The following is a 17,808-nucleotide window of genomic DNA, read 5'->3' as shown; positions in this document are numbered from 1 at the left end:
TCCTGCACGCGAACGCGACCTTTTTTTTTTTGCCAGTTATGCCCAGCGGTCACAAGGAAAAACGTCGGGCATAGAGCTGCCTGTAAACTGAGCCCCTTGCATACTAAGTGTGCGGCTGCAGTTCAATTGAGCGCGCCCAGTATTGCTGCATGCGATCACTTTACTGAAGGCAATATCACGCTCGACGTGCTGTACGTTCCGTTAGCGATGGCAAAATAATCTTTTTCTTCTAATGCTTGCGACCGGGGACACTTTCCCACATGCTTTGAAATGGTCAGTCAGATATCCTTATTAGAAAAAAAAAAAAAAAAGGGATCGACAGCGAGACGTGAGCGATTCTGCGGTAAAATGATATTTAATTACTCCGTAATCTCGTCAGTACTGACTAGAAGATGTACGGCGCATCGCCACCGAGATTACTTCAGCAGAGTATGCAGTGCCTTGGCATAAATTGTGCAACTCTGACGTACTTAGCGGCAGTTCATAATGCGCGACTAAAATGGCTACATTCTTGGCATAGAGAAGTGAGAGAATGCTGAACTGCTGGGTACATTGCGTGATGTCTAGTTAAAGGGGCATTAAAGAAAACAAGTTTTATTATTTAAATAATTTATTTAATTATTTATTAGTAACGGAACTTCTAGCACGTGCAGAGCTACCAACTTTGGCTGTTCGCAGAAAAATTGCCAGGCTTAAATATCTTTACCAGCCGTGTCACAATAGATCCAATTTAGATTACAGGTTGCCGCCCGGTAGACGATCATCAAGTACTAACCATCCCTTTGCAGCTATGTCCTAAGTGCCAAGAGTTGACGTCTACAAATATTCGTTTCTGCCTAAAACAATTACAGAATGGAATAACCTTGACCGACGCGTATTTGATAACGCTTGTTCACTAGAAACTTTTGAAGAAGAGTTTGAGCTGGTGCTGTATTGATTTAATGCACCCTTCCCACCCTGTAAGTCTGGAAGGGCTAACAATATTTGAAATAAATAAATAAATAAATAAATAAATAAATAAATAAATAAGCTTCTTCAATGCCAATAAAGCCACTCCTACCGGACGGAAAGAAAGAGCAGACGGGTGATGACGCGGCATCCCTTTGGACCTGTAGTTAGCTTTTTGGCCTACAAGATGGACTACATTGTGTTCTGAAAGTTCCCAAGGCTGAACTTCTGGACTACAAGGTCAGACTACGTTGTGTTCTGAAGGTTCCCAAGGCCGAACATGAGTTTCCTCAATTTCTGCCGCGGCACAACAGCCAAAATGCGAGAAAATGATCTGAAATTTGTGACGTCGCCCTGACGCATGCAGGCGCTGGTACTCAAGCGCAAAAAAACATGAGTGCAAGAACTTCGAATTTTAGTTTCGAACACTATCTAGCAAATATGAGTTATATGTATCATCGAGCCACTTTCCCACACGTATCGCTATGCGAAATAAAACTCGTTTGAAAATGGGCAGCGAATCGGCTGGGTTAATTGTTACTGTTCGCCGTGTTTATTTTCTTTTAACCCCTTTCATTTCTCATTGTGCACGGAGGTTCAGCCATATTTCCCTAGACTTACGGTCCTTTTCCGCTGATTAATATAGGGCAGGCGAAGAGCATATTGAACTGCTTCGATGTACCTGTGAGCATAGCCTCCGAGATCTCGCGGCGCACACAAGCAGCACAACGTGCGCCTCCCGATCTCGGGAGTTACTCGTCCGGAACGCGTCATAAGCGACGTAAGCGTCACTCCAGTTATCTCTCGCGCCCGCGCGTATTTGAAGTAGTCAGCACATGCGATGTCGCTAATTATGCTAGTCAAGCTACTGTTGCGCCACACTAGTGCCGCAGTTTCTGCGAAGCGCTCATCTTATCGGCCCCAAAGCACGTTTCCAGCGTTTTTCATTCGAATGGTTGTTTCGATGAATGCCTCCCGCTGCGCTTGATCGTTCGGCCATTTCATCTTGAACCTCCTGGCTCTGAAAAAGTTATCTCACTCTGCCTTGCATGCTCAATATCGGAGGCAATTCCCGCGGCCCCAAACTGCCCCGCCATTGCGAGCGCGCCAAACTGTCCGTTTAGCCGTTTGCTGCCGTCGCTGCAGGCGTGCACCTGATGTGTATACGTTGCCACGAGCAGCACCTGTATGTTCGGCGTGTACACGAGGACAGTTATTTATACATATGTCAGCATTTAGCAGAGGTGGGAATGCCCTGTCTCTCCCGCCGTGCGCCACTGTCATTAACACGAACGTTGCTAACACGTGAACTAGCAAGACGCCATCGGTGCTGCCGTAGCTCCTGCATGGCACCTCAATCGCTCATGGTGTGTGGGATCCTGTCTGTGTACATGATCCCGTAGGTGCCTGGAATTCTGCTGGTGTTGGGCATACTGTGTGATACCATACGTGTAGCGGGATTGCGTGGGTGTCGGGGATCCTGCTAGTGCGATGACTCCGTTGGTATACGTGTAGTATAGTGAGGGTGGCTAGAGCCACCCTAGTATAGTACTACGCATGAGCTCGCTTTATTGCCGTATACCGATTTACTCGATCGTAGCTGCTGGCCGATTATTTCCACAGACAGACCGAAACGCTGGAAAGCGCGTTTCACGTAATTCGCGTTGACAATTAACTTTTTTGTAATCGACGGTAGTAATTAACGGGAAGCCGTTCGCGCGCCGGTAGAGATTCCCGTCGCTTATGTGAATCTCTCGCGATACGAGGGCGTCACTGCTCACAGACAAAGTGTGCACTACACCCGCGAGGATAAGGTACTGCGAGTGCTCGACCTCCACCTTCCAGCTAGCCTCGACTTTGACCCCCGGCCGGTTCCGCTTTCATCGGCGAACCAGAAAAAGAAAAGCAGCCGCGCGACTATAAATGACGAGAGCAAAAAAGCGGATTCGTAGACGCGTCGCACACATGACGAAGGTCGCGCCTTTTGCCGCACTGGCAACCAAAACCTCGCGGCTTCGTTATCAAAGTAACGGGATCCTCCTCGGCGCAGCAGCAGAAGTGCCCCGGCACTTGTGTTGCTTTTTCTTACAGCAACGTCGATACGGGATAAGGTAATGTGCGGTGCGTTTGTGAAAGGCCGCCGGTATCTGGACGGCTGCAGCTGACACGCGTGGTGGTCTGCTGATCCCAGCGTCATGCTGCGCGTGGTGTGAAACAGCCTCCCGCCCAGACAGTGCCCGTACGACGACGGCGCAGTCATGTGGCAGCGCGTTACCGGAAAGCGTTACCGCATCGGGCGAGCCCGCTGTTGTAGCCGGCGCCATTATTTCTCTTCGCTAGTAACAGTGATCACTGGCTTGCGGCTATCCTTAGACATCTGTTTTGTCTGGAAACTTCGTTCGTGTGATCTTTTTGCTCGTCTCACCTGTTTTGCAGTACCTCATGCGCCGTTCAAGAGGCCGAGATATATTGGAACTGCAGACTGGTAGTTTCCATGACGAAACATTGTGTTTACACGTGTGGAAAGTTGAGGCTGCCAATACATGATCACGGAAGCTTTATCAGTAGCACCTCTGGCAAGAAAGGAGTCGTGGTTGATTTTTCTGTGCGTCACCGTGTGCTTCACTGGAGTTGTGGTCTCTACATCGGAGTTTCTTATACATTCATTGGAGCATGCAGTGCCGCACAGTATTTGAGCATGATAGTGTTGCTTCCACTATGAACAAAACATGTAACACAGGACCATCTACGACACATTTCAGTAAGCCGGCCAGTGCATCTGCAGTCATGCTGTGGCCAATTAAAGCTGCATCATGGTCATGAAAACAGAAGTGTCATTTGTCACCAGTCAATGAACAAATAACATTCCTCTGAAAGCAGTGAAAGGGCAGCTGAGAAGTCATATAGCTAAGCCCTGTAACTACCATTACTAACCAGAGGGTAATAATTCTCGCTGATGACTATTTTACCTTGCGGAACTACTCAGTAACCTAGTGCCAGTTATGCTGGCATATAGAGCTCTGTGTTGGTAGAACGATGCTGCCATATGCGTAGTTGGCAAACACACAATGCAAACATGGACAGAGCCTTTGCTCACGCCACCATCGGCTGTTCTCATTTGAGGAAAATAGTTGCCCAACTCGGCAAACGTTTCCCTAGTGTCACGTCATGTCTCATGCAAACATTGCTTCAGAATGTGCAAACGTGTGAAAAAGTTGGATGAGAGTTTGTGTTGTAGTTACAGTGAGCAATACCTAGAAAATTAGCTATAAAATGACATTGTGAAATGCACAACTGATGTGTGACTCCTGATGTTAATTTTGCATCAGGTACAGGCAGTTAACCTTGTCAATAAGCAGTCTAAAAGCCTTGCTTTTTATCTAGCTTTCTTCACTTGGCTACATATTTCACTTGATACTAGTATCTGGAAGACTGTTAAGCGTGCTGTTCTATTTCTGCCCAGTCGTATCAACTAACGACTTGTTCACTATAACAGCTTCAGTTGATGAATTAATCACGGTGCACTGTTGTTTTTGTGGAAATTCACACGGACATAAATGGTGGCACTAGCACATGGCTACAATGTAGGCATCAATAGTGAAGAATGGGGTTACGTGGCACAGCAGCATAACTACACTTGCTAATATATGAAAAACAAACTACAACCAAAGAGCACACACATACACAATAGCACATGGCTGTGCTTTTCATGTACTTGACTACACAGTCATTACAGTGTAGCCATTCTCAATACTTACGCACTCAGCAGTAACATTAGTCAATGCATACTGCCAGGGTTTTGTGCAGACGTTAGTACATCTTAGCTGTTGTTGGCCTCTTCTCATCTGTCTATTCCATCTTTTTCTATTTCAGACTCAAGGGTGCAGGAATGGCTCTTCATGCAGAGCCCATGGCCGACACTGACGATCTGCCTGTCGTACGCCTACTTTGTCAAGGTGCTGGGCCCATCCCTGATGAAGAACCGGGAGCCGATGCAGTTGCGTTGGGTCATGGTCGGGTACAACTTCTTCATGGTTGCTGTCAGCCTGGCCATATTCCTTCTGGTCAGTGGGCCAACCGTTGTGCAATTCCCGACAGACTGCCTTAAAACAGTGCTATGAAAAGCGTGCAAGACTTGTTTGACTTTGACCTTGTGGTGCAGTTACAAAGTGAACTAGTAGACGTGAGCATCTCTGTTGGGGGTTTGCTATGCTGCTTCTTGTCATATCGAGACGTTAAGTGAGGACGTGACGGATAGTAATTGTGGGTGATTAAGTTTTTCACAGTTGTGTGTCTGGCGTGCTGGACAGGGCAGAGTCGTAGGGTGAGATTTGAGACAATCAACAAGGCTACCTACCTCACCTGTTCCTCTCTGACCACCCTGGGCCAAGATGTAGTGGTTCCACTCCAGCTGTTTTCTTTTTTTCGTCGGTGGTCCAAGCAGTAGTTCGCCTATGTTACCAGGATCAGCCAGTCCTGAGCAGTAAATGAGAAAGGAATATAATGAAGTGAAGGGAATCGCTGAATTATACCAGCTCTAACTTTACATACACGGTTCCTTAAGCACTATCCCACCTGCATGGTTATGGAACAAAGATGTTAAGGGGTCCAATGCCCACACAACACAAATCAGCTTAGTAATATTAATTTTTATGATAATCACGAACACAAGCACAGAAAACTTAATGTTTTGGTATCTACAATGTACGAAATGCAGCTATTTTCAGTATTTTTTAAGCTCTTATAGAGAAAAGTGATATTTATACCGATACCATATTACTGTGATGACATTACATAGCCAAGAGTTTTGGAGACAGTGATATTTTGTTGCGATATGCTCAGCCACAATCTATGATGTCAATGTCCCATGCAACTGTTCTTGTGGAAAAGTAGGCAAAATTTGCTGTTGACATTATTCTAAATGAAACCCTTCTTGCCAAACGTAATTAAGTGTTTATGCATAACAATTACAATCAAGCACACTTTTATGAAAAGCAAGCTGCACCAACTGTTGGTTTTTCTTGAGACTTTCACAGTGCTGTGAAAAGCCTGCAAGACTTTTATTGTCGGTTGCTAATGTATGAACAATACCACAGTAAAAAAAGAAAGCTTCGACTCGGTGGCTAACATGGTTCACAGAAATTAGTGCACAATGTGCTTTTGTTTTTAATGTATGCATAACATTCCTGATGTTCTTTCACATCTCCTGCAGAATGTATAGGTTATCATAAAGTCAGAACCCCAGGACTTGTACAAAACTTTTGATAATAATTGCTAAAACGCAGTAAATGATGCCTCTTGTTAGCTTGGTTTCTGCGTGCTTCTGTCGTGATAGTCCCTTTACTACCCACCACCAGTAGAAATCTGTTGCATTGTTGTATTTAGAACAAAATAATACTTCATAAAGTAGATAACCGGTGACAGTAAATAGGTAAGCCTGCCGTGGTAGCTTAGTGGCTATGGTGTTGCGCTGTTAAACACGAGGTCGCGGGACCGAATCCCGGCCACGGCGGCCGCATTTCGATGGAGATGAAGTACGAAAACACCCGTGCACTTAGATGTAGGTGCACATTAAAGAACCCCAAGTGATCCAAATTATTCTGGAGTCCCCCACTACGGTGGGCCTCATAGCCAGGTCGTGGTTTTGGCATGTAAAACCCCATAATTAATTTTTTTTATATAAATAACCTGCGGAAGTTCGTGTGAAATTGAAAATAATTTTTAAAAATTAGAATGCCGACACTGTCAAGTTTACGATGCTATAAGTTTTAAAATTTTGCCACCAGAGTAAAAGATAATGGTCTGTAAAAGAGACTAAATACATATTGTTGCTCATTTAGCATGTAGCGAAGTATGTACACAAATAATTTTAAAAGAAACTCAAGATAACAAGACTCGTGAAAAATTGTGAAAAGGGTCCATTTTCTGCCCTTTTGTTCAAGAGCCTTTGTCCTTTTTGTTTGTACTATGGGCTTGCACAGACGAGTTTTATTTACATTAGTGAAGTTGTGTAAAGTAGGCATGAAAATTATAAAACAGAAAATTTTTTTTACTCAAAGTCCGAACATGTGCAATTGTGTGAGCTACATTTTCGTTCATACTGAAGCAAAGGCATGTAATGGAAAAACAAGGCCATTCCATGTAAGGCCGTTCTAATGTGTGGAAGGATGCCACATAACAATTTTTTTTTTTTTTTTTATGTCAGGACCCCCTCCCCAACACTGACTGTTCTTTTCTGAACACACCTAGTTGAATTATGGCAGAGGAATAAATTAGGAGGATGACACTAAACAAGTCTAGGGGTGGATTTGGTTGATGCTGGACAACGTTAATTGGAGATGATTGGAAGAATCTATCATCCTGCAGTGTACTTGGGGAGCTGCCGGTGGTGATGAGGCAAGGCTGTGTTCAAGTTTGTGCATGAGCATCTAATTACAGAGACTGCTTTGTTGTGTACTTCCAATTCAGGACACTGATGTTTGTGATGCCGCCCTTTGTGACATGCCTTTTTTGGTCATTCTTTGCAGCTGGGCATTTACGGCTGGTTTGGCCACTACAACTGGAAGTGCCAGCCCGTTGACTACACAGAGAGTAGGGAAGCAATACTGGTGAGCAAAGAGACTTCCGTATGACAGCTCTTTTCTTTTATTTTCCAGGCAACAATATGTGATGGTGATTAATTCTGATAATACTTAAGGCTGACAGGCCCTCTTATATCATGAGTGAACCCAATGCTTTTTATATATGTAGTGTAGTCGCAGCCATAGCATTGTGTGCTATGCCGCCTGTAGGGAATCAAGCAAGGTGTTGCCTATGAAAGCACACAGGTTAAAACTTCCCTCTGAATGCCTCATATGTCCATCCACAAGAGAGTTCAGTGGACCGAATTACCACTACATGCAGGCGATTTATTGAAAGAAGCATGCAACGGGCTGCCATGTTTACTAAACAATGTTTTTGGGTGCCAGGTGGAACATACAAAAGGAAGGACACACACGCCCTTCGTTTCGTATGTTAAATCTATTGCCCAAGAAAATAATGTTTAGTAAACCCCACCAACTTGCCTAAGAAGTTCTATTAAGCTGTCATGTTCTATTGTGCTTGCATGAACCTCCAAGGAAACTGTGATGGCATTACTTGCTTTCTTGAATGAAACTAATCATTTCAATTTAAGCACCGTGAACTTTGTGGGATCCGCCGTGGTTGCTCAGTGGCTATGGTGTTGGGCTGCTGAGCACTAGGTCGCGGGATCGAATCCCGGCCACGGCGGCCGCATTTCGATGGGGGCAAAAAGCGAAAACACCCGTGTACTTAGATTTAGGTGCACATTAAAGAACACCAGGTGGTCCAAATTTCCGGAGTCTCTAACTATGGCGTGCCTCATAATCAGAAAGTGGTTTTGGCACATAAAACCCCATAATTTAATTTGTTTTTTAACTCTGTGGGAGTCCCTGGTTCCCATGACATGGCCCCCAAAGTCATGCTGGTAATTTCGGAGCTCCTCACTCGTTTATTAGTCAAATGCTATTGGCTACAATAGAAAGGCTTCAATTAGTGGCCAACAGCGCACCTGTAACTTGAGCCTTAATTAAGTGATAAACCTTCATAAAGGCTAGATATCTTTGTGCGATTAGCATTAATTTACCAATAAAAGCAAGAAAGTTAACTCCGTGACTCTAGTTGTCTACTAGCTTGGGCCTCTTGGTATCTACTGGGCTGTCTTGCTGAGCAGACATGCGCTGCTGTGTATGTGGCCAAACAGGCAACTTGCTTCTGGCTACTGTCAGGCCTAGTAGCCAACCTGGGTCACTGGATATGTGCCAGCGGGTATGTACCACCGAGTGTGTGCCCGAACAGAAAACTTCGACACTCCTAAATCCCCTAAAGGGGATGTGCCAAGATGACAAGGGTGGTGTAGTCTTAAGCATACTAAAACAGTAATGCCCCATGCACAACAGAGACGTTTGGAATAGGGCAATGTTTCGTCCAGCGACCAAAACGTGCCTCTTTTTTTGTGATGACGGCCGGAGTTGCTGAAGCACGCCAGTCTACTGCAGCACCATTTGTCGCTGCAACCTGGAGTCACTGCTGGCAAGAAGAAAAAGAATGGTGCAACGCAGGGCCTCTGGGATTAGCAGTTATGGTTGTTGCGGAGGTCATGCGTGTACATGTGGAGCTCACCGATTGCTTGCTGTGGTTTTGCACACATTCATTATGTGCACAGCAAGCGTTGGGTTTGTAAATGTCTTTCGTGTATGTGTCTGTGTGCATTGAGGTTCCTGCATAACGATCAGAACAACCCCGGGCTGCTTCAAATGGGGCACATTGATAACATTGGCTGTATTCTTGCCCTTCGGTGCCCTTTTATGGGGCTCAGTATCCAAATGATGGCAACTGCGTTCGTCGAAGAGCAGTGTTTTTTTTTTTCTTCAGTGAAACCTGGCTACTGCTTTTCTGGCTCATGCAACACGAAAAGAACCCCGTCTAACCCACCAGGCGCAGTGCAGCTGCTCCTTCCAGGCTTCTCACCCTCGCGTGTTTCGGAATACTAAAAACATATTTGTGCTTACCGAACAGAACGAGTAGACGAGTGTTTATCTTCTGCAACCAAAACGCTAAGCAGACAATCGGGAACACTACACGACCTGTGGCTGGAGGCGTTCAAGCTTAGGCGGCGTTATTGGTGTATCCTAATCGTTTGTATTTTTCTTTTTGAAATTATAATAAGTTCAAATGAGTTTTTAGAGCGTTTTAGTTTATAAACGCCTAAAGTTTTGCACATGTTTAAATTTCGCACGCTAGGCATGCCGGCCGATCGCAGCGCCATACTGGTGGCATCATCACAGAAGCATCCCCCCGGTCCTTCCATTGTTTTGCTGTACGAATGACTCTGTCCCATTGCAGCACATCGTACTAGCGATTGTTTGAAGTTCCAGCTGGGGTGAAGTGATCACAAAATATACTGTCATGGTATAATTTGGCGTTGTGGTTGGCAACGAGATTGCCACTTTGTGCGTCTGCGGTGGCAACATTCATTGTGAGACGGGTTCAGCTGGAATTTTTGAAAGCTAGCACATCGCTGAGAACCTTCTCATTATATGTTGATTTGAAGAATGGCAATAGCTTTTTTTCATGGTCTTTGAGCAGAAGCTTTTGTTCGATTTTAGATTGAGGCTCGGTGCTAGATTCTTCTTTAGTATAGTGGTGGCATTCATTTCAGTGAAAAAAGAAAAGGTGATTCTGTGTACATATGCTCATTTCAATTTTGCATCTCTTCCTGCTCTTCCTGGTCTAGTAAAAGGACCTTTACTTTTGCAAACCCATGTCCCTTTACCGTAAGCCTGTGACACTTCAATATGATGTGAAAATACTGTGTTACAATTTAGCAAAATTACACATGTAAACCACTGCTAAGGCTTAATGTATATTCATTGTTGTTTAAGGTTGTAGCTCACTTGGCACTGTGGAGTTAGGTGGCTTTAGTATCTTGAAGTGCAATTTCATTTAGGGTTTCCTTTTCTCCATATTTCAGATGACTCATCTTTCCTGGTGGTACTACATTTCAAAATTTGTTGAATTCATTGACACAGTGAGTACATTTTCATAAGTCACGCTGTTCGAGATGAGTTTCACTAGGTTAAATTGGCGACACGTTCCCAAGCATTTACAAAATCGTAATACATTACAGCTAAACACTTCTATGAAATAATTTACTCTGAGAACTTATGTGTAGATGGCGTATGCCTGTACAGTTTAAAAACATATTACTGTCCTATTAAACCACCCAGCAGACGTGACAATCAAAACTACCTAATGGTATTGTGCACTTTCGTGCTGTTTATCAGTGATAACTCCTGTCACCATGCAAACAAAACTTTTACAAAACACTGAATAAATCTTGACTGCCCATCATAAGTAAACCACTAAGAAAATGGACAGTATGAAAAAGGACATAAGTATTTTTAATTTTTGTTTTAATGGACAGGCGAAAGGGGGAGGGAATTGTTTTGTGATCTGTACTCTACTGTAGACACAATGCTACCATGAACATCCACCATGCTGCATTTCTGAATTCAACTGTATGCAGCCAGGCTACAAATAAAATTGAAGTTATCCACAATTTAGTTTTATCATGGATCTTGTGGCTTTAATAAACTTTTGAAAATGGCCGTGCATGTTCAGCTGATAAATCAATTTTGGGAAGGTGCTCTGCCCAGAAGGCTTGCAATGTACAATTGTTTGCTTGTGCTCTGCAGATATTCTTTGTGCTACGAAAGAAGTTCACACACATCTCAACACTGCATGTCATCCACCATGGAATGATGCCCATGAGTGTGTGGTGGGGTGTCAAGTTTACACCAGGTGAGCGTGCCGTTTCAACCTTCAGTGCACAGCATCATCAACTCTGAATGTATCCTCCATTTCATGCATGGCAAGCAACGCTCTGAAGACTGTCAGAAAGAGCAATATTGACTTGTGCTTGTCATAGACCAGCTGTCCCAGCCGAATGTTGCCAAGAATTTTGGAATAATGAAGGGTTTTATGCAGACCGCACTATGTTTATGGGCCTTGTTCATGCTAGTTACGAGTTCATTTTTCATTTTGCAATAATGTTTATGAAGTGAGTTGACAATTGGCTATCTATTAATGAACTTACCCAATCATTGCAACATCATAAGTTGAGGAGGATGTCGAGAAATGATTAATAATAGTGTTTAAAGTAACCTAGTAAATGTGTGGTCCCTTTTTTCCAATGGAAAAACAGTGTGAAATTAAAAAAGAAGGGCATGTGACAACACATCTGTGCTTTTGGGATTATCAGTTGTCAGGAGACTGTTGATGGTACTTTCGCCCATGTGCTTATTTATTAATTATATCTGAAATCTTTATCTAGACTCTTCCCTCCATAGGACGAGCTGGTTTCTTGCACACATTTCTGTTAAAATGGGTTAAGGAGGAACTCGGCTCATTGATGATACTTTATCTTTTTGCATTATTCATTTTCATGCTGGCAATAAATTTCATTTTCTTTTTTTAGAATAGTGCTGTTGAAATAGTACATAAAAGAATGCTCAAAATACTTCTACATTGTTTTTCATGAAAGATTCAGCAGGAAAGAAGATTATTGGTCAGAATTCAGTATAGTAGTGTGGCACAGAAGGGGTTTACCCCCATGTGCACCCATGCAAGAAACTAGTCACTGCAGTTCTCGTATTTGAGCTTCACTTTGGCCCCAATATCATCAGCCTTGTTGGTTGTTTTGTTCACGAGCAACGTTTTTTATTCTTCTTCCCACAGGTGGCCACAGCACTTTCTTTGCCTTTGTAAACAGCTTTGTGCACATCCTGATGTACTTCTACTATGGACTGGCAGCAGTGGGTCCCCACATGTCCAAGTACCTTTGGTGGAAGCAGCATATGACAACCATTCAGATGGTATGCCCTGTGCTCTGCCTACCTACACTAAAGAAAACCAGTCTGTTTGTGCCAAGAAGTGTTTGGCATGCTCTGGTCTCTGTGTTGCTTCTCTTGCATGGATGCTGAAAAGCAGCGTGACATTTTGCCACTTCTTCTTGCCTTGCACACAGTTGGGTGATGTCCCCAGTTTTAACTGGAGTAGCATCAGCATTCCAGATGAGGCCATATTAAAAGGAAAAATTATCTCTGCCACTTGTAGACAACCTGTGCTAAATGTGTGTATACTCTACTCTTTAATCAACTTGGGCTTGATAAGCTAGAACAATCGGGCACAATTTTTTAGGGTTCCATCCCACTGTGACAATGCATGTTCCAGAGCTTACTGAAAATATGAGCAGAGTCCATCATGATGAAGATCCATAATGCTTTGATTCCTGCATGCATACTTCAGTGTTAAACCTAGCCCAGTGCCTCACTCCTGTGTTCCACCTTGCTTACCTACAGGTGCAGTTCATTGCCATCTTCGTGCACTCATTCCAACTCCTGTTCCGGCCCGACTGCAACTACCCTCGTGGCTTCATGTGGTGGATCGGCTTCCATGCCATCATGTTCTGGTTCCTTTTCTGGGACTTCTACAAGAACACCTACTTCGCCAAGAGGCTCAAGAGCGCTGCCACCGGCAGGGGTCGCTCAAAGGCGGTTGCCAACGGCCGCACCAACGGCGCAGCGCCCGTCACCACAGACGCCAACGGCAAGGTCAACGGAAAGCTCAACGGAGAGGCCACTGCCAAGAACGGAACCAACGGCTTCGTCAAGCACACAGCCAACGGTCGCCAAAAGAATGGTGGCTTCTTGGACGGCTACTGCCACATCAATGGCCTGCACGACTGGGAGAACGAGGAGCACGACAAGAAGCACGAGTGATACGTGCGAAGGCCTGCCGCACAAGCACACAGCGTTTGCCCCCTTACCTTCGCCCACCCCACACTCCATTGGCTGCATTCCCCCACCTCTCCCAACTTCACCCTCACATGCACACATCCTGCTGCTGTTTCGACTGTCGCGTCGTAAAAAAAAATCAAAAAAGCACCCAAGAAGAGAGAAGCTGGATGAGGAGGTGATGAGGCAGAGCGATGGTGTGCCTTTTTTTCTTTTTTTTTCTTTTTTGAAAGACACTGGCCGCTTTAGAGACACACTGTGCCACAGAAAGGCCCCCTTCCCTCTGCATGCAGTGATGTTGTGTACCTCTTGTGGAAACAATAGGCGGCTGTCGCACGCACTCAACTACTTCTGTTGCTCCTTGTTTTAGCATGTCCGACACCTTTTTCTTTCTTTTTTTTTTCCCCGCCCGTTCCATTTTCTTGTCTCGTATCACCCGGTAGGCTGCGCTGTTGCATTCTTTTTTTTTTTTTTTTTTTTGTCTCGTCGTTCCGGAAAACTAAATGAGCTCACAACTTCAGCAGTGCTTGTCCCCACCCCTTACCCCAGCCACAAAATTCAGAGCCATTCCAACGTGTGCGCCGCACGTTTTTATCAACACCCTAGGCTTCTTGTGTGAAAAAGAGAAACCTGAGTTTCTTTTTTTTCTGCTGCACTTGACAGGAACTCTAGCAAGCCAGAACACAAGTGAATAAAAAAAGGCAGGTGATCTGTGCATCAGCTGCAGGACCATGCCACTCGTGCAAATAAGCTCTTGTAGCTGTCATTCTGCGTTGTCCTTAAAGGTAGGTTGTAGCTTGCTCTCCTTCAGGTTAACTCTGGCAGGGCATCCAGCACCTGTCGTTAGCATAGTCTTCTTGCCCTACCCACGTGACGGATGACAAGCTTTGCCTAGGCTAGTGTGTAGAACTGTGGCAATCCCCAGCACTCAGGAAGCAAAAAAAAAAAAAAGTGAAGCCAGCCTCCCATCCCCCTCCTTCCGTCCCTATGCCCGCCGAGATGCACCTTCGCAGGAGCGAAAGGGCCACATGTTCTGGCTCTGCGCACGCAACTGAAGCAGAAAAAAAAATGTAACGAGGCCTTTGAGAACAAGATCATCGTGTCATCTCTGCAACAAGACCCTACCCGCTCCCCTCTGCAAGGTCTCCGTCTTGTCGTCCGCGCCTTCGTTGTGTTTTCTTAAGTGCGTGATGCGGTGTGCATGGTGTGAAATACACATATATTTTTTTTTAACTTGTCTGGTTGCGTACAACTCCCCGTCAGTGCACTCACTTGCACGACGGCCGAGGAGCAAGTGTCCTTCCTGTTACTTTCTCGCTCTCTTCAACGATCGTCTCTGTGCGTGCGGACGGCAGGAAAACGATTTGTGCAGTGCAGACTTGTATCCCACTCGCGCTCTTCGACAGGAAGAGGGACTTGCTGCGAGCTGAGAAAAACAAAAAACTACTCGAGGGGAAGGGGGCGCAGGTGAAAAATGGGAAGGGGCCCTTGAGACGTACGGCACTCTGCCGGTGCGCTTACCCCCCAAGCCCCCCACCCCTGCTGTGCTGCGGTGTTGTGAGTGCGCGTCAGCGCGGCACACAGTTGTCGTTTCCTGCGTCAGATGTGCGTGTGTGTTCGTCGTGTTTGGTTCTTCGCCAAATGGTTCGCATTTTTTTTTAATGCCGTCGCACATACTTCGGAGCTGCTTCGTCCTCAACTCGCCGCCAGAAGGACCAAAGGCGCGACGCTTCGTTGTTGGGAGTCATCGGAGAACAACTTCTTGTGTGGGACTTAACTCTCTCCGCACACATCTCCTGCTGTCTCACTCTCTCTGCCAAGAAATGACTGACTCACATGTGGTGTCATGTGTCTGCGTGTACTTAATGAGGGAATTGAGAGAAGGCGTGATGGGACACTCTAGGGTGAGGCCACAGAACCCTTAGCACTGCTTGGGGAAGCCTGTGTGCCTCCGAATTGTGCCCATTTCAGTTTTTTTTTTTTCTGCACACGACAACTGCTTTCACTGAATTAGTTCTTTTGCCCTCCCTGCCCCCCTTTCCCCTACCTCTCTTTATTTGTTCATTCTACAAGTTTGATTGTGTGTAGCTTCTAGCACTAATTTTATACGTGCGTAACTGTCAGGTGTAACACATTGGCCAGCGCACTGATGCCACTGGCGCTAACATTGGACAGGGGTTTGTGCAACTGCATAAGCAGTGTGTGTGTGTATGTGAAAGATACAAATGCTGAAAAAAAGAATGTGAAAAAGGAGGAAGAAAAGAACTTGCCTGCTCTACATACACACACACACCTGCAAGTGGAAATGGGGGAGTGAGCGTTGCAGTCTTGTCTATATTAGATTCATCTTTTTTTTCCCGTTTTCTTTTTTTTTTAACTTTAGCAAATGAATAGTTTTGTACACAGTGTATAAACAAAATGGAAGGAGCCAAGGCTTTGGAGTTACTATGCATCACAGTGCATTCCTGTATGCATTCGCGTGAGCGAAACTGCTGCAATCAAAACTTGGCTGCAACTGTTTTGTTGTTTATCATTTTATGAGAGAGAACACATTGGGGGAGAGATGGGACCTCTGGGAATGTTCTAAGGGTTGGGGAGGGGGGATAACAATATGCTGGGCCAAAACTGTTTTTCTCAGCAGTGCTTGTCAAGCTTCGGCCTTCTATACCATTCCAACTATGTTGGTTTCTGGTTGTAGACTGTTGATGCCCTGCGTGCAAGGGAAACTGACGGTTGCTTCATTTTTTGTAAAGCAGTGTGGTTGATTGCAGCTCTTAGGTGGTCTGAGGTAGACCATGACCATTAGCGTACTTTGCAGCATGGTTTTAAAGCCGCTTGCCTACATAGACTGTTTAGGTGATGCAGTAGTGCGCGGTATAAAGAACTGGGGCACCTGCTTCGGCAAGCTCTGGGTATGCAAGGCCGTTACAAAAGCAGAATGTTGCAATAGCAAAGCAGGGGGGGGGCTGACCTGGCCAACCTACCCCCACCCCCCCACCCCCCCTTTTTTTTTCTTGAGAGAGATTAAACTGTTTTTGATAACCTTGGTGTTTGGTGTGGTTTCTAATGAACTGGCTGGTGCAGGCAGTGGTATAAACTTAGTACTCTGGTAACAATAGTATACAACCACTATTAGTATTAATGCTGGTGAACATTGCAGTCTACTCTTACAGAGAACTCAATTATTGCTGAATCCTAAAGTGATCAATAAAACTTGTAAGGCAGTGGTATACAATGAAAATATGTACCTGCAGGCGTCTGGCGATTCGTAGGGCTATGAGAGATGCCCTAATGGAGGGCTTGCAATTGACTGAGAACTTCGGTTTCTATAACATTCATGCAGCAGCCTGCAGCTGCCATGGCCAGGAGTCGAACCTGCAGCCTTTCGTACAGCAGCAGAATCCCACAGCCATCGAGACAAAAAATTGGGCGTTCCTCCTAGGTGTGGACCTTGAACCCACAGATTTATGGTAACATTGCAAAAGAGGTCCAATTCTCATGCACATGCCCACAAACGGTATAGCCATTTGCCGAGAATGGGAATCACTGGCAGTACAAGCATTTGCCTAAACTTTGCCCTTCATGCATTTATGACACATTTGCAATGCGAGAATGACTCATTTCGTTACGACTTGCAGCAATACAATTTGTCTGATTTTGGATTACCACAGAATTAAGTGGCGATTCAGCAGTAAATGTGTTGGCATTACTTCGCACCTCTTTGAGGTGCCGGATCTGTGATTTCAACTGTGTTCACCACATTGCAAAGTACTATTCAGGAGCTCACTCAGCATACACCCTGCTTCTTTGAGGAGCGAAGTGCAACAGGCGGTCCGCAGCAGATCAGTCAGTTGCACCACACACACATGCTCTTCTAAGCTATCCCATCCCCTCTCCACCACAAGACCGGCTTCGCACACACCTTTTTCCACTTTTACATTCCTAATACTAACATATCAAAAAAAATTTAAAACATCAAAAACTGAGTTACCTGCAGTGACGTTCTAAGTTTAGCGGAACACTTTCATGTTACACTCAACATTAGAAGGTGAGATGAACTATTTCTGAATGCTAAATGCAACACATACACCAGTAAAGAAGCTGGAACAAATCAAAACACCCAATTCTTGTGGTGGTTGAGCAAGCACACTACCAGATTCCCCTGAAATACAGCAGACTCCTGCTAAGACAAACTCCAAGGGGCCATGATAATATGCTAGTCTTTTCAGATGCAAGTGTTAAAAGAAAGTTTAAAATGCTAACACGGTAATAAAAAGTGTGATCACAATTCTGCAAACTGTACCTAATAATGCATCTAAAGCAGACAAAATTCATGCATCATACACCACTTAGGAATGCACCATTTGTTTGCGAGCAGGATGCAAAACCATTGCAAACATTGTACATCAGATTTGTCTGCTTTAGATGCTATGATGGATGCAGTTTACAGAAATGTGATACCTATTTCTGGTGCAGTTATGAATTTATAAACTTCGTGCTTCCA

At 44.9% G+C, this 17,808-nt stretch overlaps 1 protein-coding gene and 1 long non-coding RNA gene across 3 annotated transcripts in view; one reads left to right on the top strand and one right to left on the bottom strand.

Moving 5' to 3' along the window:
- LOC142560105 (uncharacterized) overlaps positions 1-5,349 on the bottom strand; it is a 72,661-nt gene extending 67,312 nt beyond the window's left edge. The window contains exon 1 of the long non-coding RNA XR_012823306.1: positions 5,306-5,349. This is a non-coding gene — a long non-coding RNA (uncharacterized LOC142560105). The remainder of the gene's footprint in view (positions 1-5,305) is intronic.
- LOC142560100 (very long chain fatty acid elongase 7-like) overlaps positions 1-13,652 on the top strand; it is a 95,110-nt gene extending 81,458 nt beyond the window's left edge. For both annotated transcript variants that reach the window (XM_075671918.1, XM_075671919.1), the window contains exons 3-8: positions 4,822-5,012; positions 7,476-7,556; positions 10,481-10,537; positions 11,205-11,310; positions 12,247-12,383; positions 12,870-13,652. In XM_075671918.1, coding sequence (XP_075528033.1) covers positions 4,822-5,012; positions 7,476-7,556; positions 10,481-10,537; positions 11,205-11,310; positions 12,247-12,383; positions 12,870-13,289 — 992 coding nt within the window. In that variant the 3' untranslated portion in view covers positions 13,290-13,652. The remainder of the gene's footprint in view (positions 1-4,821; positions 5,013-7,475; positions 7,557-10,480; positions 10,538-11,204; positions 11,311-12,246; positions 12,384-12,869) is intronic.
- Positions 13,653-17,808: the final 4,156 nt, after the last annotated feature.

This window comes from Dermacentor variabilis, chromosome 10, assembly GCF_050947875.1.
Source record: "Dermacentor variabilis isolate Ectoservices chromosome 10, ASM5094787v1, whole genome shotgun sequence".
Lineage (NCBI taxonomy): Eukaryota > Metazoa > Arthropoda > Arachnida > Ixodida > Ixodidae > Dermacentor > Dermacentor variabilis.
This window is presented reverse-complemented; position numbering and strand designations above follow the sequence as displayed.